A 24,421-nucleotide genomic window follows, 5' to 3' on the forward strand; every position below is an offset into this window, starting at 1 on the left:
CAAACACTGGCTCGCATACGCTCAAAGGAGAAAAGTGGGCAAGTGGAAGATACTAGAAAAATGGAGTGCTAGGAAGCAAAGTCTCCAACAGCAGAAGGCAGCTGAGCCCGGCACCCGTTTCCTCCTTGGCAGCCCGGGCAAAGCCGCCCTAACAGCGGAGGTTGCGCTCATGGAGTCTGGGCAAGGCCAGCCACAGGAAGTGTTCCAGAAAAGAGCTGCTGCTAGCGGCAGCCAGCACTACCTCCCCAACCCCCGAGGAGGGGACAGAGAGGGGACAGAGGGTGATCAAGAGCCTCACACTCTGGGGGGGGCTTCCCTGGTTGTCCGCTGGTGAAGACTCCACGCTTTCACTGCGGTGGGTGCAGGTTCAATCCCAGGCCAGGGAACTAAGACCCTGCATGCCTCACAGAGCAGCCAAAAAAAAAAGCCACACTCAGGAACTGACACTTGGTTCACACCCCAGCTCTACCCCCTCGGAGCCGTGGGACTTGACGGAGTTATGAACCTCCCTCTCTGTGCCTCCGTTTCCCCACCTGGAAAACCTTGGAGATGGTATTAGTAACCATCTCACGGGGCTTTGGATAGGATTACATGAGAACACTGCCTTCTGCCTTTTCATCTCCTGCACACCCTGGAGCAGGAAATGGCAACCCACTCCAGTATTCCTGCATGGAGAAGCCTATGGACAGAGGAGCCTGGCAGGCTACAGTCCACAGGGTTGCAAAGAGTAGGACACGACTGAAGCAACTCAGCACGCATGCACACACAGCCTTTATCACTACGGGGAAGGGACTCTGCTTGCTCAGCGGTCACCTCCCTCATCAGAAAGAACACAGGACACAACAGCAGGCGCTGCCTTGTTCGTGATGGCAAGTGGTGCCCAGCACACAAGAGACGTCAGATCGAACCAGGCCTGACTCCAAAGCCCCTTGCTCAGGCTCTGTGATCCTAGACTCTGTTGGCGTGTATGCTGGGCTACATTGTACAGACTTGCAGCAAGTCAATGAGAAGAGCAGGTGGGGCTGTGACTGGAAAAGGAAGGTGCGCCTTCTCCCCTTGCAACAGGAGACCGAGGCAAAGCAGAGAGGGGCTCTGGGTCACATAACAAGAGCCGGGCGCTCTGTGCTGCAGGGGGATATCCCAGGGCACACAGGTAGGTTCAGACCATCTATGAAAGGGGATTCCTGGCCCAGAGATGCTGACAGGTGAAATGTCATGGCCGCAGTGGGCTGCGGGGTACTCTCCACCCAGACTTTCCACTTGTGGCCGCCACGGCAGAAGCAGAGAGTGGTAAAGCCTGCCACCTAGTGGACGAGATACATCATTGAGGTTGTCTGCAGGAAAAGTGCATGGAATTTTAAAGGGCACAGGAATCTGAGGTTGAGCTGCTTGTATATTTTGGAGATTAATGCGTCTCAAATGGCAACCCACTCCAGTATTCTTGCCTGGGAAATTCCATGGACCGAGGAGCCTGGTGGGCTACAGTTCATGGGGTCACAAAGAGTCAGACACGACTGAAGTGTCTAAGCATGCATGCGTGCATTCAGCTCAAAGTCAGAGAAACAAACAACCCAATCAAAAAATGGCAGAAGACCTAAACAGACATTTCTCCAAGAAGACATCCAGATGGATAATTAACACATGAAAAATATGCTCAACATCACTTATTATTAGAGAAATGCAAATCAAAACTACAACAAGATATACCTCACATTGGTCAGAATAGCCATCATAAAAAAGATCTACAAACAATAAATGCTGGAAAGGATGTGGAGAAAAGGGAACCCTTTTGCACTGTTGGTGGGAATATAAATTGATACAGCCACTATGGAGAATAGTATGGAGATTTCTTTAAAAACTAGGAATAAAACTACCATACAACCTAGCAATCCCACTACTGAACATATACCCTAACTGAAAAAGAAAACCATAACTGAAAAAGACACATGTACCCCAGTGTTCACTGCAGCACTATTTACAGCCGGGACATGGAAGCAACCTAGACAGTCATCAACAGATGAATGGATAAAGAAGTTGTGGTACATATATGCAGTGGAATATTACTCAACCATAAAAAAGAACGGCTTTGAATCAGTTCTAGTGAGGTGGATGAACTTCGAACCTGTTATACAGAGTGAAGTAAGTCAAAAAGAGAAAATATATCATATATTAATGCATATATATGGACTCTAGAAACAATGGTACTGATAAACCTATTGTTGCAGGGCAGGAATAGAGACTCAGACATAGAAAACAGACTTACGGACAACAGCAGGGGAAGGCGAGGGGATAAGTTGAGAGAGTAGAAAGATGAAATATATACATCACCATATGTAAAATAGCTAGCTAATGGGAAGTTGCTGCACAGCACAGGGAGTTCAGCCTGGTGCTCTGTGACAACCTAGAGGGGTGGGATGGGGTGGGAGGTGGGAGAGAGGTTCAAGAGGGAGGGGGGATGTGTACACCTGTGGCCGATTCATGCTGATGTGCGGCAGAAACCAACACAGTGTCCTAAAGCGATTAGCCTCCAATTAAACAAAGCGTACATGAATCACACAGGGATTTTGCTGAAATGCAGATTCTGACTCAGCAGGTCCGGAAGGAACCCAGGGTTCTGCCTTTCCAGCCCCCTCCCAGGTGATACTGATGCCGCTGGTCCATAGACCACACTTGATGCAACCAGGTTCTACAATTTCTGAAGCGCAACACCCCCCCAACTTGGAAGCTTGGGGAGGTAACACCATGGGAAACAGAGTTAGAAGGCACCAGAGTATTTGGAGTTTTTTAAGTCAAAGAAGTTAGAGACCTGCAGGTGGGGTTGAGGGACTGAGGGTCAGGTCAGCGTGGGCTGCCTCCTGGAGAAGGCAGAAGAGGAGAAGAGGGAAAAGGGAGGCAGAAGAGAAGAGGACGTGTGGCAGTGATGCTAGTGACGAGGGATGCAAGATGGTGACAAATGGAAGCAGCATGAGGGTCACAGAACAGGCCAGCTCACAGGGTGGTGCTACCCAAGATTCTCACTGGTGAGGATGAGAGCTGGAACACATGCTCTGCCCTGGCTGAGGACCGCCCCAGTCAAACACTGCCCCGGTCGTCCTCAAAGCCACAATCACCCATCACTGGCATCAGCCGCTCAGTTTTCACTCCAATCGTTGGTGGAGGCTTTATTAAATTAGCTTTTTCTATCTAGATATTTCTCTGGTTTCGTTTCTTCTTTTTTGAAAACTTTAGGGGCTTCCCAGGTGGCTCACTGGTAAAGAATTCAGACGTGAGTTTGATCCTTGGGTTGGGAATTTCCCCTGGAGAAGGAAATGGCAACCCACTCCAGTATTCTTGCCTAGGAAATGCCAGAGACAGAGGAGCTTGGTGGGCTACCATCCAGAGGGTCACAAAGAGTCAGACACATGAGCACGCACGCAAGCAAGACATATTAAGAGAAGATATGCAGCCTCTCCCAGCCCCAGCCTCTCTCCATCCCCACCTTCCCAATCCTTCTGCGATCCTATAGCATTTACAGCCTGCTTTGTACCCTTCCATACCTTTCTTCCCACCCTTATAAAAACATCCAAACATAACTTCACACATGGGAAGTGCCTGGCGGTTATTTCTTGGAAATGAGATCATACAAAATATATTTTTATGCAACCTAACCCTCTCACTTAATAATACATCAAAAATGTGCCTCCAGATCAGGGATTGGCAAATGTTTTCGGAAAGCACCAGAAAAAAAAACCCCAAAACTTTCGGCTTTGCAGGCAATACAGGCTCTGTCACAACCACTCAATGAACTGACCACTGTGCTATGGAAGCAGCCAGAGTCAATATGCAAATGATGAGTGTGGCTTTATCCCAATAAAACTTTATTTACAAAAACAGGCAGTGGGCTGCCTGTTCCAGGTCAAGAGCTATAGCTCTAATCCATTGGTGTTTTATATTGACTTTGATTCTTTAGAATTGTATTATTATTTTATTTTTTTAATTTTACTATTTAAACTTCTCAGTTAATAAAAGTATACTATGAAGTATAATATACATACTTCAAATCATACAAATCATAATGGCACAATTTGATGAATTTTCACAAAGTGAAATATTTCACAAAGTGAAATACGTATATTTGTGTAGCAAGCTCCCATATTAAAAACCAAAATGACCTGCTTCATAGAAGCCCCATGCATCAATTTTGATTCACTGTTTTCAACAACTGCATAATATCCTATAAAATGGATATAAGCCTAATTAGGCTGATTCCAATTCTCTGCTGCTGCAAAGAAAACATCAATAAACATGCTTATTCTGGGCATTATTTCCTTACATGCTAGTGTTTTATTTCGATAGGCTAGATTCCCAAAAGGCAAATTTGAGAGTCAGAGTGTGCATATATATACATATTTTAATAGCTATTGTAGGACCACTTCCCTCAAAGGCAGCAGAGTCACAGCCCTGAAGGTCCTGGCAGCATCCCAAGCCATGCCATTCAGCAGGCATTTAGGAACAATGACTGCATACCCAGTACGTGCCCAGGTTTGGGGGCCTCAGACAGTGGTCTGGGCTTGACCTTTCTCACGAGGCTTAAACATTCAGGGAACAAGAGAAGGAACACTTCAGCTCCCTCCATCTCCTCAAGCCAACTCCATCTCCTTCAGTGTCCAGACACCAATTCCCACCTCACAAGTCAAAAGGCTTCCCATGATGGGTGGGCAGGGAACCCTGGCCTCAGGGGTGAGCAGACAACTACCTATAAACTCATTTAGAAAGATGGTTCCACAGATAGAGATAGGATTTAACGCAACTTCATTACAAAAACACTGAAGAGAAGCAAAATAATGTGGGTGTCTTGATAGATTTGTTTTAAGGGAATTTGCTCTCTAATGAGTACACAGTGAAATGTTTTGAACAAACCTATTTTCCTGTATTACTGATCCCCCCCAAAAAAATTAACAACTATTAAGTGTGATGTAATCTAAAAGATCTGAAGCCCTAATTATTGAAACTTGGAGGGGTGTGTGGGGGTAGGGGGCCAGGCACGTCTGTACACAAAGGGGTTCTCTGAGAATGGTGTTCACAGCTTTAAGCAGATCTTCAATGGCAGCTGTGAGATTAAAAAAAAAAAGAGGATTAACATGATAGGGGTTCAGTTCAGTTCAGTCCCTCGGTCGTGTCCAGCTCTTTGCAACCCCATGGACTGCAGCACGCCAGGCTTCCCTGTCCATCACCAACTCCCGGAGCTTGCTCAAACTCATGTCCATCGAGTCGGTGATGCCATCCAACCAGTTCATCCTCTGTTGTCCCCTTCTCCTCCCGCTTTCAATCTTTCCCAGCATCAGGGTCTTTTTCAATGAGTCGGTTCTTCGCATCAGGTGGCCAAAGTATGGGAGTTTCAGCTTCAGCATCAGTCCTTCCAATGAATATTCAGGACTGATTTCCTTTGGGATGGACTGGTTGGATCTTACAGCGCAAGGGACTCTCAAGTCTTCTCCAACACCACAGTTCAAAAGTAGCAATTCCTCGGCACTCAGCTTTCTTTATAGACCAACTCTCACGTCCACACATGAGTAATGAAAAAACCATAGCTTTGACTAGACGGAACTTTGCCGGTAAAGTAATGCCTCTGTTTTTCAACATGCTGTCATAGCTTTTCTGTAGGGGTTAGGGCTATACACATGCCAAAACTCAGCCACAGGAATGCCTAAGATAACCACATTTCACTGTATGTAAATTTTACCTCACAAATTTAAAGGAATTACAAATTTGTTTTGAATTCTTGTGGATGACGTGCAGGCTGAAAGGTTTAGGGGGAACTGAACTGATGTCTTCAATTCCCTTTGAAATGTGTTAAAAATAAGACAAAGTGATGGATGGAGAGAGAGATGGATGGATACATGATTAAGCAGTGTTAATGGCGGGATCTAGGTGATGGATAAATGACTGCTGTAAAATTCTTTACACTTTGTTGTGTGTCGGACATTTTTTGTAACAAAATGTTGGAGAAAAATACTAGCCCGTAATGTATAAAGGATCAGGAAACCCACAAGAACTGGGTCCTATCCCCACGCCAGGCGGTGTGACCTTGAGATATTACTTTCTTTTTCTGAGCCCCAGTGACACAGCTGTTTAGTCGGGGGTGGGGGGAGGTGGGTAACTGTTGCCGTGACACCATCCGTTATGGACAAGGATGGTGTTGTTCTGCAAGTCTGGGCATCTCCGAAAAGACAGCCTTTGGGAAGGAACGGCTTTCAAAGCAAAGACTGCCCCCTAGTGGGCCCTAGCAGCCTAGCTTGTGCTCATTGTATCTCCTTGTAATTGCTGGGTGGTATTTTGAGATATTAGTCATTTCGGGATATTCAGTTCAGTTCAGTTCAGTCATTCAGTCGTGTCCGACTCTTTGTGACCCCATGAATCTCAGCACGCCAGGCCTCCCTGTCCATCACCAACTCCCGGAGTTCACTCAGACTCACGTCCAGCGAGTCAGTGATGCCATCCAGCCATCTTACCCTCTGTCATCCCCTTCTCCTCCTGCCCCCAATCCCTCCCAGCATCAGAGTCTTTTCCAATGAGTCAACTCTTTGCATGAGGTGGCCAAAGTACTGGAGTTTCAGCTTTAGCATTATTTGGGATATTAATCCACCTGAATTTTTCTTCTTTACATTTCCTTTTGCCTCCCTCCTTCCCTTTCCCCTTAAATGAGAGAACCAGCTCGGGGCAGGATGTGACAGGGCAAATGGCAGAAATAGCCTTCGGGTCTTTCTGGCTGTGTTTTCCAAACTCCCAAAGCTCAAAGGTTTCAAAGAATAAATGGACAGAGAGTGTCTGAAAAAAACTCAAAAGGCAAGGAACGTAACCTGACAAGAAGGACATTCTCCGTGGCGAACAAAAGGAAGAAAGATGAGAAAAAGTTCCAAGAGTCTCTTGCAACTGGCAAGACCCCAGGTTGTGATGTTTGTCCAGGAAAAGAGGTTTGTTTTTCCCCATGTTGGGTCCCAAGTGTCTAGAACATGCCTGACAAGCCGTGGAAACTCAAGACATATTTTCAAAGGATTTTTTGTGGGCCACTTATAAAGTCATTATTGAATTTGTTATAATATTGTTTCTGTTTTATGTTCTGGTTTTTTGGCCAAGGGGCCTGTGGGACCTTCAGAACCGGTGCCTTGATTCTGCATTAGAAGGTGAAGTCTTAACCAGCGGCCCACCAGGGAAGGCAGTCCCTCTCCATACACACCGTTAATGAGTAAGTGAATGACTGGGAGTGAGTGAGCAGATTCTAGAGAAGCTTATAACCAGAACGTAGGGAAGGGAAGCCACACCCGACCGCTAACAGCCTCCCCCACCCTCTGCCATTTGCAGCCTCCAGACTTCTGTGCACCGTATCCCTCTGCCTGGAACTCAGGATCCCACTGGGACCGAGGGCCATGGAGCCGGGCTGCCTGGGCTCAGATCTGAGACTTACCACTTACTGTGTGATTCCAGGAAAAGTTACTTAACCCACTCCGTGCGTCAGTTTTCTCACTGGTAAAATGGGGACAATGATAATACCTACGACAGAGGACTGCTCTGAAGATTAATGAATTGACATCTGTAGAGCTCCTGGCATGTAATAAGAACTCAATAAACAGAGCTGATATCATTTTTCTTCTTTTCCTTGACACAAAGCTGCTCTACCCAGATAACCTTTATATATCTTATGGAGTCAACTCAGCCATGGCTTCCTTCAAGAAGCTTCAGGTGCCCCTCTGGGTGCTCTCAGGGCACAATCACATTATTTGCCACATTGTAATATAACTATCTGTATCTGTCTCTCCCACTAAGCTGTGAGCTCTCTCGGGCAGAGATGAGATCTTATTTGTCAATGGATACAATCTGGTAGTCAAGCCCTTCCTGAATGAACGTCTTTGCTTACTGAGCTCATCCCACCCTCCTACCTGTAACATGCCACCTTTTTCACACTGTAGATACCCAATCACTCCCAACAACCCCTACCTCCCATCTCACCCCTCAGGTACAGCATACCCAGGGCTGCCCTCTGCTCTTCCAGTCTTGTTCTGCCATATTGGTTTTACACCACTGAACATCAGCCAAACCCAGTCTAAACTAGAGAACAAGGGTGCTAGTTGATACAACCATAGAAGCTTCCCTGGTGGCTCAGACGGTAAAGAATCTGCCTGCAATGTGGGAGACGTGGGTGCAATCCCTGGGTTGGGAAGATCCCCTAGAGGAGGGCATGGCAACCCACTCCAGTATTCTTGCTTGGGAAATACTATAGACAGAGGAGCCTGGCGGGCTCCAGTCCATGGGGTTGCAAAGACTCAGACAGGACTGAGCAGCTAACACTAACAGTTTCACATAGAAGGTAGGCAGTTCTTTACATAACAGGAGGGGCTTCTGTGAGCTCTCAACATCCGTTTCCTTTCTCTTAACAATGCTTTTAAAATCTCTCTTGGAATCTAGTCTATAGATGGATGCGAACCTCACCCTTTCATAATAGCCTGTCAAGAATTTATATCTCTCTAATGCTCTTCTTTTTCAATTTTTAAAAATACTTTTTTGGCCGCATTACACACAGCAAGTGGTATCTTAAGTTCCCAGACTGGGGATCGAACCTATCCCCCTTGCAGTGGGAGCTTGGACTCAACCACTGGACCACTGCTCTTCTTCTTTGGATGTGGGAATGTCAGATTTTGGGAATGATTTAAACACAAAATATTGGGAGTTCCTAAGTCGTTCCAGGAGATGGTTTAGGCTAATGAGGTTGTGTACAGCACAGCACAGTGGTAAGAACACTGAATGGGTGTTCCAAAGAGACACATCCAAAAAACTGCTCCTTCGGCTTTTTGTGAGAACAGTCCCAATTTCTGGGAGGTAAAACTATGAATATGGCTAAGGACTTGCAGATGGCTGCAGTGTAGACAGAAATGTAAAAATGGGACATTAGTTGGTGTGTTAATAAGGAGATACTCACTTGAATGGGGGAGGTGTTTTATACATAAGGACATGGGCTTCATAACCTCCAGGAGCATTCTACAACTCTGATCGTGGCTTCTGATTGTACTGCCTCCCACCAGGATACCACAGGGAGTCATGACGACCACTTGATTTCCCATGATTCTACAAAATCCTCTGTTTTGTGTTTTTTCCCCATTATCCAGGAATAAGGGTAGTCATCACTCCAAAGGGTGGGTCCCAGTCCTAGTAACATGTGCTGTTGACCTTGGACCTGGTCCTTAGGACTCTGTGTGGTCTCTTTCCTTTAAGAATGATGCTTTGCAAATTACAAAAAACCAACAATAAAAAAAGAATGATGGCGTTGACAGGGTCATCTAAACTGCAGCTCCTCACTTTAGAAGGCACTGGCTGGGAATCATCTGTGAAGTCTGGGCATCTATCAGGATCCTGCAGGACCCTCCAGTGTTGTCCCCGTCATACATACACCCACTGATGCCCCAAAGATTTAGTGATGCCCACCGTACTAGGTGCCGGGACAGAGTGGTGTGGAAGCCAACACAGCCCTGTCCTCATGGAGCGTAAATGCCAGTGGGAGATGCAGGCACTAAACAACCCAACATAAAACCACAACGGACACAAGTTCAAGTTCAGGATACAGAGAACGTCTACAGTAAGTGGAGATCCAGGGAAGTATCCGTGTCTGTGAGACTGAGCTGAGACCTACAGGAAGGGAAAGAGCAACCTGATGGAAGAAGACAAAAGAGCAAACACTCCAGACTGAGGGAACAGAGTGTGCATTTGTCCTATGGTGGGTGGTGGCCTGGAGAGGAGGAAGAATTAAAAGACAGGATACATAATGAGATCCCTACAGTACATTTCGTCTGCCCTAAGAGCAATGAGGGGGCTTCCCTGATGGCTCAGATGGTAAAGAATCCGCCTGGAATGTGGCAGACCCAGGTTCGATCCCTGGGTCAGGAAGACCCCCTGGAGGAGGACATGGCAACCCACTCCAGTATTCTTGCTTGGAGAACTCCATGGACAGAGGAGTCTGGCGGGCCACATAGTCCATGGGGTCGCAAAGAGCTGGACACGACTTAGCGACTAACACACACACAAGGGCAATGAGACACCACTGATGAGCTTTTCAAAGAGACAGGACTGATCAGATTTCCATCCCGAGCTTTCCCCTGCAAGATCCTTGATGGCAGATACGAAGCCTGGATTTCAGGAGCCAAAGGAGATGAGGGAACCCTCAGATCTTTCAGAAGCACGTGTAGCCTTGTATCTCTGGAGACGGTGGGATTTCAAAGAGCATGTGACGCTCAGAGCAGACGACTGGTGAGTGGTGAGTCACACCACTGGGCATGCCTCTATGGTGCAGATGAAGTGGGGCAACTCAACACCATAGGCCGCATCTGGCCTCTCGCTCCCTCTGCTCTGTCTGGCTGAGATCAAGGAGCAGGGCCTGGAGTCCCAACAATGACACCAGAAGGATGCTGGGGAGATCAGAGGGATACCCAGGTGACCCAGGCCCCTCCCAGGCCCCCTCCAGGCTGGCCACCACGCCCAGCTCCCAGCTGCAGTTGAGTGTGGCTCACAGCTGCCCCGTGTCCAGAGAGCTGCCCTCAGCCACACAGGAGCCATGGGGCCTGGGAGGTAACACCTCCCTCCTACTTTCAATCTCAGTAGCCAGGAGCGAGGTCTCAGTCAGCCCAGCCTGTAATAAAATACCATCGACTGGGCGGCCTAAATGGCAGATGCTTATTTCTCACAGCTCTGGAGGCAAGAAGTCCAACATCAAGGTGCAGGTCCTGGTGATAGGCCCCTTCCTGGCTTGCAGGTTGGCCACCTCCTTGTCGTGCCCTCCTGTGGCCATAAAGCCACCAAGCCCCTCACAAGAGCCCACCTTCATCTAACCCTAATTGTCTCCCAAAGACTCCAACTTCAAACACCATTTCACTGGGTTGGGGCTTCCACATGTGGATTTTAGGGGGACTCAACTCAGTCCACAGAATGGACCTGTCAGAACGTCCCTCCAGCCTCTAGGAGAAGCTGACCCTGCACTGCCAGGTGTGTTCCAGAACCCCATGGGGTCTGCCTAAAGCTGGTCTTGAGCGGAAATCACACTCCCTTCAGCATGTCCCTGCTCCATCCTCACGCCTCATTTCATGAGCAGCTCCAATAAATCACTTGAACCAAAATCTCCAACTCAGGTCTATATTTAGAGGAGTGCAGTCAAAGCATCAGGTTCTTCTACCATCAATCAATCAACTGACTCAGGCCAGGTTCGGACCGTGCCTGGCACGGTGAGCTAGTGATAGCAGGGCACAGTGACCTGCAGGCCGGAGGCTGGGTGCTCATCCCTGCTCTGCACGTGACATCAGGCAAGTCGTCCAGCCTCACCGAGTCTTCGTTTCCTTGTCTGCATGCTGGCAACACCACTACCTCCATTGGATGACCCCATATCAAAGCACTCAGAAAATTACAAACCACTATTAACACACTGGTAGCTACTCAGTTCGGAGAAGGTAATGGCACCCCACTCCAGTACTCTTGCCTGGAAAATCCCATGGATGGAGGAGCCTGGTGGGCTGCAGTCCATGGGGTCGCTAAGAGTCAGACACAACTGAGCAACTTCACTTTCACTTTTCACTTTCATGCATTGGAGAAGGAAATGGCAACCCACTCCAGTGTTCTTGCCTGGAGAGTCCCAGGGATGGCAGAGCCTGGTGGGCTGCCGTCTATGGGGTTGCACAGAGTTGGACACAACTGAAGTGACTTAGCAGCAGCTACTCAGTTAGTGCTAGCAGAACCCTGAGTATGCAGATATCCAGTCCCTAACTTTAAGGGAGCCCCCACTTCCCTTCCTTCCCCTCGTTATAGATTGAATTGCATCCCCCTAAAAGATATGCTCAAGACTAATCTGAATGACCCTGTTTGGAGATAAGGTCTCTGCAAATGCAATCAAGTTAAGATGAGGTCATACTAGATTAGGAGCTTCCCTGGTGGCTCAGATGGTAAAGAATCCACCTGCAAAGCGGGAGACCTGGGTTCAACACCTGAGTTGGGAAGACCTCCTGGAGAAGGAAATGGCTACCCACTCCAGTATTCTTGCCTGGAGAATTCCATGGACAGAGGAGCCTGGTGGGCTACAGTTCATGGGGTCACAAAGAGTTGGACACGACTGAGCACAGCACGATGTTTAAGTTAACAGTATGCAATATGTTGTTCTGATACATTTGCATAATGCAATATGATTACATCCCTGCATTAGCTAAGGCCTCTATAATGCCACAGAATTATTTATCTTTTTATGGTGGCAACAATGGATGGACCTTGAGGGCATTATGCTGTCCTTTGGTTTTAAGCACTGTGCGTTCAATGGGTTGGTTAAAGACGGGGCTGTCCATAGTAACATATGAGTCAGTGTAGTTCATAGAAAACAACAGTAGAGGGGAGCAGAACCTCATTTTTGCCCCATCCACCCAGGAAGTTTATAGACAGTGGATGAATTCAGCTTTTCTTGAGGCTTCTACTCCTAGAGTGAGTGACAGTTACTCAGTTGTGTCCAACTCTGTAACCCCATGGACTGTAGCCTGCCAGGCTCCTTTGTCCATGGAATTCTCCTGGTCCAGGGATCAAACACCTGTCTCCTGCATTGCAGGCAGATTCTTTACCATCTGAGCCACCAGGGAAGCCTACCCTGTCTCCTAAGAGACATTCTACTCCTTGGGGACCCTCAGGTATTCCACTGGGACAAAGTCAGGTGCTCACCTTCCTTTCAGAGGAAAAAGCAAATCAAATGAAACATGCATTCCTTAAGAGCCCACTGGGTGTCAGGAACCTCACCTTAAAACAGTTTATATTTTACAGGGATATTTTTCAACTTTTACATGGTATAGGCACAATTCTTCAGAGCAGCTGAACCATTCTGGAGCCTGAGATCAATTTTTGCAAAATCAATCCCTTCTATGATCAGTCTTCTAAGATACTAAGTCATAAAACCTTGTATAAATTAATTAGTGATGAGGTCTAAGAAGTTTGACACAAGACTTGGGGAGAGAATTCCTTCAAAGTTTCAGTCCCATTCTGGCCCAGTTCAGTATTGAATTTATCACAGCTTTATGGCTAGGTTGGGCTTTTCCAGTGGCTCAGAGGTAAAGAATCTGCCTGCATTACAGCAGGCCCAGGAGACGCAGGTTCAATCCCTGGGTTGGGAAGATCCCCTGGTGAAGGGCATGCAACCCACTCCAGTATGCTTGCCTGGGAAATCCCATGGACAGAGGAGCCTGGCTGGCGACAGTCCATGGGGTTGCAAAGAGTCGGACACAACTGAAGCAACTTAGCACACCCACGTAACACACATGTCTAAGTTACCCAACCAGCCAGCTGCATTTTCATTCCGTTTGAGCTGTATGTGTCTGAGCCACATATTTCCTAAATGCTCCATTAGGAGGGCCAGACACCACGCTGCACCTCTTCAGCAGGCTCTATTATCCCTCTTTCTTATATGTAGCATGAAGTATTTCAGAATTGCAAAAAGTATGGAGAATAACAGAACAGGACCAGAGCGGTAACCATCAGGTTTAAGAAAGAAACACTGCAAATATGCAGAAAGCCCCAGGGATAAACACCGCATCTCTTCTCTTCCCCAAGATGTAACACTCTCCCAAACTGGGTGTTTATCATCAAGACTCTATTTTCCCACTGGAAAAGTTCGGGGAAGAACCAAGCATCCGTTCTCTGCTATGGTAATAAAGGAAACAGAACTGCAGGCTCCAAAGATACGGAGCGAAAGGGGGTGGGGAACAACAAGGAAGTTGGAAACCTTTATTTTTCCCCATGGAAGAGATAAACCAATTGCACTGCCCATCATTACGTCATACAAAAATCTAGAAATAATAGATCTGCAGAGTAGAAATAAATGAAAATTAAGAAGGCAACAGAAATAATCTAAATTTGAATTATTTTTCACCGTTATTAGGAATGAAAACCATTTCAAAGTACAATATCTGGCTTTAGAATAGGTTTAGTCCACCGGCCAGAGCCTGCCATAAAATTAAGGTGTTCAGCATCTTGTCGGCTCTCCTGGCTCGTGACAACACCTCTGAGGTCTTGGAGAAAACCAACGAACTCCCGGGGCGGCTCCAGCTCTGAGCTCCAGCGCACAGGAGGTGCTGAGAGCCTCGCCCTGCGGGGTGCAGTTTCTAAGGATGCTTACGGCGGGGAGAGGCTGGAGTGGGATGGGGCCAGGGGCCGAGGAGGAAGGTAGCATCGCCGCAGCTCCCGCCGCGCCCCCACGCCGCCCATCCCTCGTTCCCCTGACTCAGCGCTCCAGCCGGGTCCAGGTCGAGCGGAGCCGGCGAGGGAGCCCCAGCGCCACCTACCGACAACAATGAGGACCTCCCTCTCGATGTGGGCTTGGATGTAGATGCGGCCGCGGCGCTCCGTGTGGTCCGTGCCGCAGAGGCTGGGGACGTTCATCACGCAGCGCTTGTGGACGTTCATCATGCAGGCTGCGGGGACAGAGGCAGGGCGCGGGGCTCAGGCTGGTCCAGGCTGGACCCCTCCGGTTCCTCTCCTTCCCTCCGAGGCGGGCGGAGACCAGCCTGCCCTGCCCGGGTCTCACCCGAAGGGCTTGCTTCTCCAACTCCCCCTCTCCAAAACCCCGACACCCCAGGCCCTCATGGACAGAGGAGGCGGAAGGTGTCTGTCCTTCCCGGAAGGCTGAGGTACCTGGCATACCCGCAAAGGCTCTGAAGCCAGAGTCACCAACTCCAGTGACACAGGGGTGTCTAACATAGTGAGGGAAGGTGCGGGTGTGGTGGTCTTGGCCAACCAGAGAACACAGCAGCTCCCACTGAGGGCACAGCCCTGCAGGGTGCACGCCCAAAGTTGCCAAGATTTTCCCATTTTTCAGGAGTAAGCAGGAATCCTGACCTCTCCCGATTTTTAAATATTGATGATAGGCTGGGTTCCCTGGAAAGAGTCTGAGAATGGGAGTTGTGAGCAGGTTTACAGTGAGGGGCTCTGGGCCCATGAGGATGCCCTAAGGCTGACAAGAGGAGGGACTCAGGGGCTCAGAGGACCGTTCAGTGTTGTCCCAGACTGACACAAGAGGGCCGAGCCTTTGCCCCTGCATCTGCCAATCTGTGGTCATAAACCAGCCCTGGGAGGGGCATCATCTTGGAACCTGAGCTGAGCCCCCACAGTATCCACCATAACTAACTGCAAGAAAAAAACTTAAGACCCAGGGCAAGACGAATGGAATATGCCAACTGAATCTGACTGGCTGAAGTCTCCTGTGTGACATGATAAATACTGGCTCCCTGTCCACACTCCTGGAGCGCCCCTGTGCTTCTTTCAATGGGTGGCTGGTTTCCCCTAAGCCCCACGGCTGCTCCAGGCCGTGTCTGGAGTCCCGTGTTCACTAGCGGTCCCTCATTCCAGTCTGAGAAGTCAGGAGAGGCTGGGTCACCCCACGGGGCATTTCAGGAGATTCCACGGGAGCTGGGGGCACGGCATCCCTTCTCAGCCCACCCAACCTCCAGGAGGCACCAGGCAGATTAAAAAAAAAAGTGTAAATGAGTTGTGGAGAGAGAAGGATGGCAAAAGGATGGAGAGCCCCCTGGAACCTGCATGCCCAAGTTCAGGGTCCTGCATCAGCACCAACTTGCTAACCCACCACCCAGGTATGAGCAAGGCCAATCCAGGCCCCAAGGACAGCCTTGAAGAATCGTGCCCTAAATAAATGGTTATTGTTGGTTATTGTTACTCAGCATCACGCCAGGGGTACCCAGCCCACCCAGGACTTGGGAGAATGTGCTGCAGACTTGGGCCCCAAACCATAAGGAAGCAGCTGGGGCAGCAGAGGCTCCTCGAGGGCACATGTACTTACTGTCACATTTCATCCCCTGATGGATAAGTCCATAGAGCAATGACCCGCAGTGGTCACAAAACGTGGGGCTGGAGTATGTGTGGATCTTGAACTTGTGTTTGCTCCGGGGGTCCTGAGGGCCAAAGAAACAACAAGAGAGGTTGGTGTCAGTGTGGCACGCCAAGGTTTCACACTGCTCTCAGCATCATTGGAGAACGCGCTGAGAACTGCACTTGGCCCCCAGCATCCATCATACCTGCTGGGACCATCGCAGGAGCGCTGTACCCAAACACCAGGCTGGATAAACAGTCACTGAATGAATGAATGAATGACTAAGACGGCTGATGGCTCCCATTCTCACCCAGCACACACACTCACTGTGCCTGGAAGCACTCCATCAGAGAACCCAACCTATTGACTCCTGCCAGCAGCAAGGACTGCAGAGATAGCAAACAAAACTCCAGACGCACGAGATAGAAGGGTCCCCTTGTCTACTTCTCTCTCCTTTATCTTCTGAGCAACTTCTGAATGATCTAAAACCCAAGGCCTGAAACCTCCCCACTTAGAGGCCATTTGCTAGGACCTCTTCATCTAAAGTCTTCCCTTGTAGCTCAGTTGGTAAAGAATCTGCCTACAATGCAAGGAGACCCAGGTTCGATTCCTGGGTCAGGAAGATCCCCTGGAGAAGGAAATGGCAACCCACTCCAGTATTCTTGCCTGGAGAATCCCATATACAGAGGAGCCTGGCAGGCTACAGTCCATGGGGTCGCAAGAGTCAGACACGACTTGGCAGCTAAACCACCACCACCATCATCTACAGGACAGAGTTCAAAGTCCAGTGAATACTCTGCAGACTGTGGCATGGACTACTAGCTTTCCACCAATACCCAGTCTTCCTTTCAATAAGAGAACCCTTGAGTTGCAGCAGAGCTCATGGCTGTCCAACTATAGACCACGTTTCCCAGTCTCTCTTGCAACTTGGCGTGTGCATGTGATTGAGTTCTCACCAATGGGATGTATGTGTTTCAGTCATTCCTTTAAAAGAAAGGTGTACATCTTTCCAGGCTTCCCTGGTGGCTCAGATGGTAAAGAATCTGTCTGCAATGTGGGAGACCTGGGTTCAATCCCTGGGTTGGGAAGATCCTCTGGAGAAGGAAATGGCAACCCACTCCAGTATTCTTGCCTGGAGAATCCCCATGGAGAGAGAAGCCTGGCGGGCTACTCTGTGACATGATGTCGCAGAGTCATACATGACTGAACGACTAAGCACATACATCCTCCCAGGATTCGCAGGTGGCACTACTGGTAAAGAACCCACCTGCCAATGCAGGAGATGGAAGAGATGTGGGTTCGACCCCTGGGTCAGGAAGATCCCCTGGAGGAGGGCATGGCAACCCACTCCAGCATTCCTGCCTAGAGAATCCCATGACAGAGGAGCCTGGTGGGCTACTGTGCATAGGGTTGCAAAGAATCAGACACAACTGAAGTGACTTAGCACCCTGCATGGTACAGCCTCCTAGGCCCCTTCTTCCCTTCCCACTGGCTGGAAGATGGTGAGAAGTGGAAGTGACCACCTTGGACCCACTGGCTCTGCACTTTGTCCCTTTAGACAGACATCTGAGAGAAAACCTACCTTCTGTCTTATTCAAGTCACTATATTTGGGGGTTATCTGTTACAGTGGCTCACACGGTTCCCTAACTAACTAACGTGCCCTTCCTAACCTGGCAGTGCAGTGCAGAAGTTAAAGGCACAGACTTGGGAACATAACCCGCCTGGGTTCTTCTTAGATGCATAATTTTGAGCCAGGTATTTAATTTCTTTGTGCTTCACTTCCCTTGTCTGGACAATGAGGAGACTGATAGTGCTGTAAGCTTACAGGACCATTGGGAATAATAAATGAATTAACCTATGGAGAGAGCTTTGAACCGCCTGGCACACAGTAAGCAGTGAAAGCTTTTGCATTATTATTATTACATCGCCCATGTGATCCCAAGGATGCCTTCAACACACACTACGTTTTCTGTACACAGGACTGGTTCATACTCCCAAACATGCCATGCCCTTCATGACTCTCTGGCTCCACATGATGTCTGTCTCCTTCAAGAGATGCTCTAATTTAAAAAAACAAAAAGTCTTCTTCTCTTTCCCAACCCAGCCTGCAAGTTGCTTCCTCCATGAAAGAGTATATTGCAGAAGAGAAGACAAGGGCCCCAGGTTCCAACCCAAGGCTGATCTGACATTCTAGCCTTTGTCATAAGCTACCTATCTCTTCCCTAATCCATTCACTCATCCATTCACATATATTTATTGATGCAAGTGCCTTTCCAAAACACATTCTAATAGAGACAGAAAATGAACAAATAAGGAAACAGACACAATAAGTAGAAATTATTTTATGTGCTATAAAAATAATGAGCATTTCTCCTTAGGAACCTGTTATCTTCAAAATGTAAAAATAATCTTTATACCTTCTAGGGTGGCTAACATTTTAGAAAACTGATACTGAGAATACCAAGCGCTGATGTGGAGAGAACACAATTGGAACCCTCCTGCAATACTGGGGGAATGCAAAATGGTAGAGTCACTTTGGAAAGTGGCATGGCAGTTTCTTATAAAGGTAAACATCCCCTTAGCATATATGACGCAGTATTCCCACTCCTAGGTGTGAAATGAATACATGCTGCTGCTGCTAAGTCGCTTCAGTCGTGTCCGACTCTGTGCGACCCCATAGACGGCAGCCCACCAGGCTCTCCCATCCCTGGGATTCTCCAGGCAAGAACACTGGAGTGGGTTGCCATTTCCTTCTCCAATGCATGAAAGTGAAAAGTGAAAGTGAAGTTGCTCAGTCGTGTCTGACTCTTAGCGACCCCATGGACTGCAGCCTACCAGGCTCCTTTGTCCATGGGACTTTCCAGGCAAGAGTACTGGAGTGGGGATGAATACATGAATCCACAGAAAAGCCTGAAAGTTTACAATCACCTTATTTATAATATCCAAAGTCTGGAAACAAGCTAAGTACTCAACATTTACCATGTGAATCAATAAACGACGTGTGGTGTATCCACACAATTGAATACTTCTCAGCAGTAAGAAGGAATGAACTACTGATACAGGTAAGCTTTCTGAATCTCAGAAGCATTACGGTAAGATAACGATGTCAAAAACATGCTGTTTAATTCTGTTTAAATGACCTTCTAGAAAAGGCAAAACTAAAAGAAAAGAAAAGAAAAGGCATAACTATGGGGACAGAAAACAGATGGGTGGTTAAGAAGGATCAGAGGAGGAAAGGGAATTGATAACAAGTCGACAGAATGTGGGAACTTTTATGGGGTGACTGGAATAAGCTATATTATCAACCATGTGAATGTTACTGTACATATGTTTTAAAAATTGAATTTTGCTGCATGAAAACTCTATTTCAACAAGTCTGCCTAAAATATCCTCCATCGCTGAAGGTTTTTGTTGGCCTGCATCTTCTTAATGAGCTACAGTGTTTCCTTCCTGATTTTCCAAACCTCTGTGGTCAGGTCAAGTGGGTGAAGGGGTGACCCTTGCATAGCCCTGAGCAGCCCAGGTGAAGAGGCAGGGTCAGCTCTGCTCTGGTTGTGGGACCTGCAGAGCTCCAGGATTCAGAAGGACCCCAGCTGCCACCTCTCCTGCTCGAGGACTGAGCTGCTACCCCAGTAACAGCATCAGGGCTTGAAAGCAAAAAACAAAAACTACAGGCTCCCTGTTGATGGCTTAGCCAGCCATGTTTCCATCCTTGGGCAACGAGACTAAAAAAAAAAATAAAAAAAAAAATACATCAGGTTCCTTGAAACAGCCCCAGTGCTCTGTGCAATAAAATGCTTCCCACTGCCCGCCCCGTGTGAATCCACCTTAAAAGGTGAGAAATGAGCACCTCAAACCCACCTGTTCATGACCCGCATTGGCCTGAAGGGGGAGCTCAAGGCTTCTCTCACTCCCCTCGCTGGCTCAACTCTGCAACTCCATAGACTGTAGCCCGCCAGGCTCCTCTGTCTATGGAATTTTCCAGGCAAGAATACTGGAGCAAGTTGCCATTTCCTACTCCAGGGGATCTTCCGGATCCAGGGACCGAACCCGAATCTCCAGGGTCTCCTGCACTGGCAGTCGGATTCTTTACCACTGTGCCACCTGGGCCTCTAAGGAAGATGAGAGCCAGTCTGGTTGATCAAATTCCAGGACACTGACTGGCCCAACCTCAGTGGGTGGAGCTTTCATAGGCCCTAAAGCCACGCGCACCTTTAAGTGGTGGTCCCATCCTCCTGGTCCCATGGTCTCACCCTAAGAAGGGTGGGCATGACTGGCCTGGACCAACTCCACTCCAAGTCCTGGGGCAAGTTCTCTCTCTCCTTTTGGTTCCTGTGCTCCCTTCTGGGTTCCCTGATATGTTGACCTTATATGAGCCAAGAATTAGCTTTGAGGATATTTTAACTGCTTGAACTGTGGTGCTGGAGAAGACTCTTGCGAGTCCCTTGGACTGCAAGGATATCCAACCAGTCCATCCTAAAGGAGACCAGTCCTGGGTGTTCATTGGAAGGACTGATGCTGAAGCTGAAACTCCAGTACTTTGGCCACCTCATGCAGAGTTGATTCATTGGAAAAGACTCTGATGCTGGGAGGGATTGGGGACAGGAGGAGAAGGGGATGACAGAGGATGAGATGGCTGGATGGCATCACCAACTCGATGCACATGAGTTTGAGTGAACTCCGGGAGTTGGTGATGGACAGGGAGGCCTGGCGTGCTGCGATTCATGGGGTCGCAAAGAGTCGGACATGACTGAGTGACTAAACTGACTGACTGAGGCCTGCCGCAATAGAAAGGAGTCCCCAAGGGCCTCATGAGCTCTACTTAGAGATCGGAGGCAAAACTCCACTAAGAATAAAGTTGCTCTTTGCTGGCATTGCACCTTCCTCCATGCCTATATCTTAGTGGGGAATCTCAGGGAGAAGACCTCAAGCATTCCTAACCTGACACTGCCAACGGGAAGAGCAGAAACCACAGCGCAGCCTTCAGGCAGGGTCCTGGTTCAAGATTACCTCTAACCAGATTAAAGGAGTGTATGCCCTGCACACCCTAATCCTATCAGCAACCCCATCCTTAAACCATCGCTATAAAACTCCTCACCAAACTGTCCTGGGTGGGGACACACAGTTTCAGGGGCAGGAACCTGCTTTGCCCTGGCAAAGCAATGAAGCTATTCTTTTCTACTTCACCCCAAACCCTGTCTCCAAGGTTCAATCCAGCACTGGTGCACAGAAGCCGAGCTCCCCGCATCACTATCAGTAAAACAGATAATTAGTGGGAAGCTGCTATATAACGGGGAGCCCAGATTGGTGCTCTATGATGACCTAGAGGGGTGAGATGGGGGGTGGGAGGGCGCCTCAAGCAGGAGGGGATATATACATATAGTTGTGACTGATTTGCACTGCAGTACAGCAGAAACCAACACAACATTGTAAAGCAATTATCCTCCAATTAAAAATTTTACAAAAAACAAAAACAAAAACAAAAACCCCTCTCCATCTTAGCAAGTCTCTTTCGCAGCAGGAGGTGCCAAGATGCACAAAGAAAGAGAAGGAAGAAGAAAACACAGTGATTTCGAGCTGTCCATATGCCCAGTGACAGCCATGTGGAAGGTGTTACTCACGCTGATTTCAGTGACCATGAAAGGAGCCCAGTCTAGAGAGGACCTTCTCCAAGGTCAACCAAATGGCCCCTGCAGGGCTGGGACTCACCCCACGTCTGCCTGGCTCCAAAGTGGGAATACAGCAGGGTATTCTCTCTTTCCTCTGCAACCCCCAACTACATTAACGTCTCATCCTTCAGGTCCGGCTAAAATAGCACTTCCTTTCTGCTTTCCTTTGTTCATTCACCCAGTAAATGTTTTCTGAGAGCAAGGTTCTTCCCAGGCATTGAGGGTACAACTGTGAGCAAAGGAGACAATACCTCCTCTGGTGGAACTTATGTTCTAATGGCAGAGAGAAAGCAAAAGAAAATAACTGCCATGCCCCTCACCTCTTTGGGCTTCCCAGGTGACTCAGATGGTAAAGAATCTGCCTACAGGGGGGCACCCAGGTTTGATCCCTGGGTTGGGAAGATCCCCTGGACAAGTGCACAGCAACCCCACTCCAGTATTCTTGCCTGGAGAATTCCATGGACAGAGGAGCCTGGCGGGCTACAGTCCATGGGGTTGCAAAGAGTCAGACAAGACTGAGTGTCTAACACTCACCCCTATCTTTCCCATCACAGTATTTATACCACTGCTTTGTAGCTGTGTGTTTAACTGCATCTCTCTCATGCTTAGCTGCATACAACATGAGGGAATTTTGCTCTCCATGATATCCCAGAGCATATATTGTACTTAGCATACAGAAGGTGCTTGATAAATACTTAATGAGTGAGAGTCAACATTTATTGAGTGTTTAATTCATGCCAGGAGCCACTTGCAGGGAGTTATCAGACATTAACTCATTTAATCGTCATAACACCTCTATGACGTTTGTACTGCTTACTACCCCCATTTTACAGATGAGGAAACCGAGGGACCGAGAGGGGTAGTGACTTGCCCAGGGCTGCCCAGCCACCAGCACTGCATGGCACACAGTAGGTGGCACATAGTGAGAGGTCCGTGTGAGCTGTGATGGCAGCAGAGGGCTGCAGTCACCGCTATGAAGCACAGAGAGGCCCTAGACGATGCACATGACCTGGACAGTCCTGTGCAAGATGAATTACACCAGACGGGAGAAAGAAAGGCCACTCAGGCAGGATGCAGAGGAAGATCTGTTTCTCTGTGGTTTATTTAGAGGCTGATGGAGGCTCCTCCAATCTCATTCCCTTGCCTCCTCTTTCAGGAGGGCCAAGGCTTGTAAATACCAACTCCACCCATCCCCACTCCCACCCCCGACACCCGCTCTCATCTCTCAGACGACCCAGAAAACAGGTCATCTCCGGATTGATTTCTGGTCCCTTCCCTCCTTCCACTTGGGAGAGCTTGGAACAAAGCCACACGCCCACAGCTGGGGTCCTTAGGACCTTCAAGGAGAATCATTCAGGGTGCCTGTCTATGTCTGCCCAGGCCCAAGGGGCAGGTCTGCACCTGGAGATGACCCTCCCCCAAAACCAGACACAGGTGACTGATGGAGAGGTGGATGCTCAGCTCAAGTGTCAGAGGCCGGGCCGTCAGGACACGAAGAGCCGTAGGGCTGAGGTGGTGATTACTGACAGCAGGCTCCAAGGAGAAAGGAACAAAGGCTTCATGACCCCAGGGATGGAGCTCCTGGTTGCAGTCTCCTAGGGGCCTGGCATTCTGCCCTCCAGTTCCATCTGACTCTCCTGTGTCCTCTAAAATTTATCCTTTGTACTTAAGCCAACCTAAGCAGGCATCTGCTACCTGCACTGGGAGGAGGGCCGGGGGTGGAATAATTGTCAAGATATTTACAATCACTTTGGCTCAAGTACTGCCCATACTGCCCACTGACCGATCAGAATGGGCTGCAGGGCCTAGCTACGCTGGGAGTTAACCCTTTAGTTGCCAGATCATGACAAGGTAGGGTGGGGAGGAGCTGCCAGGGAAAGAAGGGGATGGGTGGCAGGTGGGATGGGGAGGTTCTGACAGCCCAGTGGCTATTCACCAACCAGCAGGTAAATACTTCATCATTTTCACAACTGGTCCAGTCGTGCTGGTGGATACAGGTTAAATGGCAGCCCTGCCTTTAGCTGAAGTACATTCCTTTCCCAGCCTCTGAGGCTGTGACTATTGACCAGGATGAGGTCAGGGATCCACGTGGCCTCTAAGTCAGAACTCTCCCCCCAGGTCTGTCTGGACCCCAGTCAAAGACGCAATGCCCAGCCCTGCCTCCATCCCTCCCCGACCTTGTTCTACAGTTGGCTTCCCCAGCCCAGCCCACAAGGGCTGGACCCCCTCCAGTGTACCTGTAGCCCAACCGCATTCCTGGCCCAGGTCCTTCTTCATGTTCACAGGTTACCATCTGGATGCCAAAGGCCACACTAAGTTTACAAACAGGCTGTATTTGGCCCATATGGAGCGTCTTAAAAATATTTTAAAAATCCTGAAATGTCAGAAAAAAATGTAGATTTCTGGTTCCTTTTGAAAACTCACAAGTTGGGGCAACACTGGACACATGTTCCTCTGGGTGGAGCAGCGATGGCACCCTTTAGATAAAGCATAAGCTTTCTAGTTCTCCACAGTTCCCATCATTCTCTGTTGTCTCACACCTTGCCTGCTTCGCTCTCTTCCCTTCCCCACCTGGCCCCTGTAGGAATCTGGGTTTGTGACTTTTGCCAGACTCCCCATCCTCTCTCCTTAGGAGTCCACTGACTGGGGTCCTCTCTCCCTAGGAGTCCACTGACTGGGGTCCTTTCTTCCTAGGAGTCACTGGCTGGGGTCCAACCACATGTGGACATAACCTCATACTCCTGAATGATGAGTTCATGCAGTTCAGTGCCAAGAGCTTTCAGAAATGGGCTTGAAATTTTTGTATCCCTCCCGCAGCATCACCACTTGACCTCTAGTCATCTCTCCCACCTGGTCATCTCTCCCATTCCTAAGAAATCAGGTTCT

At 48.7% G+C, this 24,421-nt stretch overlaps 1 protein-coding gene across 3 annotated transcripts in view; it reads right to left on the reverse strand.

The window, feature by feature from the left end:
• Window positions 1-24,421, reverse strand: part of PRKCB (protein kinase C beta) — a 378,634-nt gene that overhangs the window by 163,009 nt on the left and 191,204 nt on the right. For all 3 annotated transcript variants that reach the window (XM_006071162.4, XM_006071161.4, XM_044936131.2), the window contains 2 exons: window positions 15,836-15,947; window positions 14,325-14,453 (listed from right to left, as the gene is read on the reverse strand). In XM_006071162.4, coding sequence (XP_006071224.1) covers window positions 14,325-14,453; window positions 15,836-15,947 — 241 coding nt within the window. The remainder of the gene's footprint in view (window positions 1-14,324; window positions 14,454-15,835; window positions 15,948-24,421) is intronic.

The sequence above is a fragment of the Bubalus bubalis genome, chromosome 24, assembly GCF_019923935.1.
Source record: "Bubalus bubalis isolate 160015118507 breed Murrah chromosome 24, NDDB_SH_1, whole genome shotgun sequence".
Classification (NCBI taxonomy): Eukaryota; Metazoa; Chordata; class Mammalia; order Artiodactyla; family Bovidae; genus Bubalus; species Bubalus bubalis.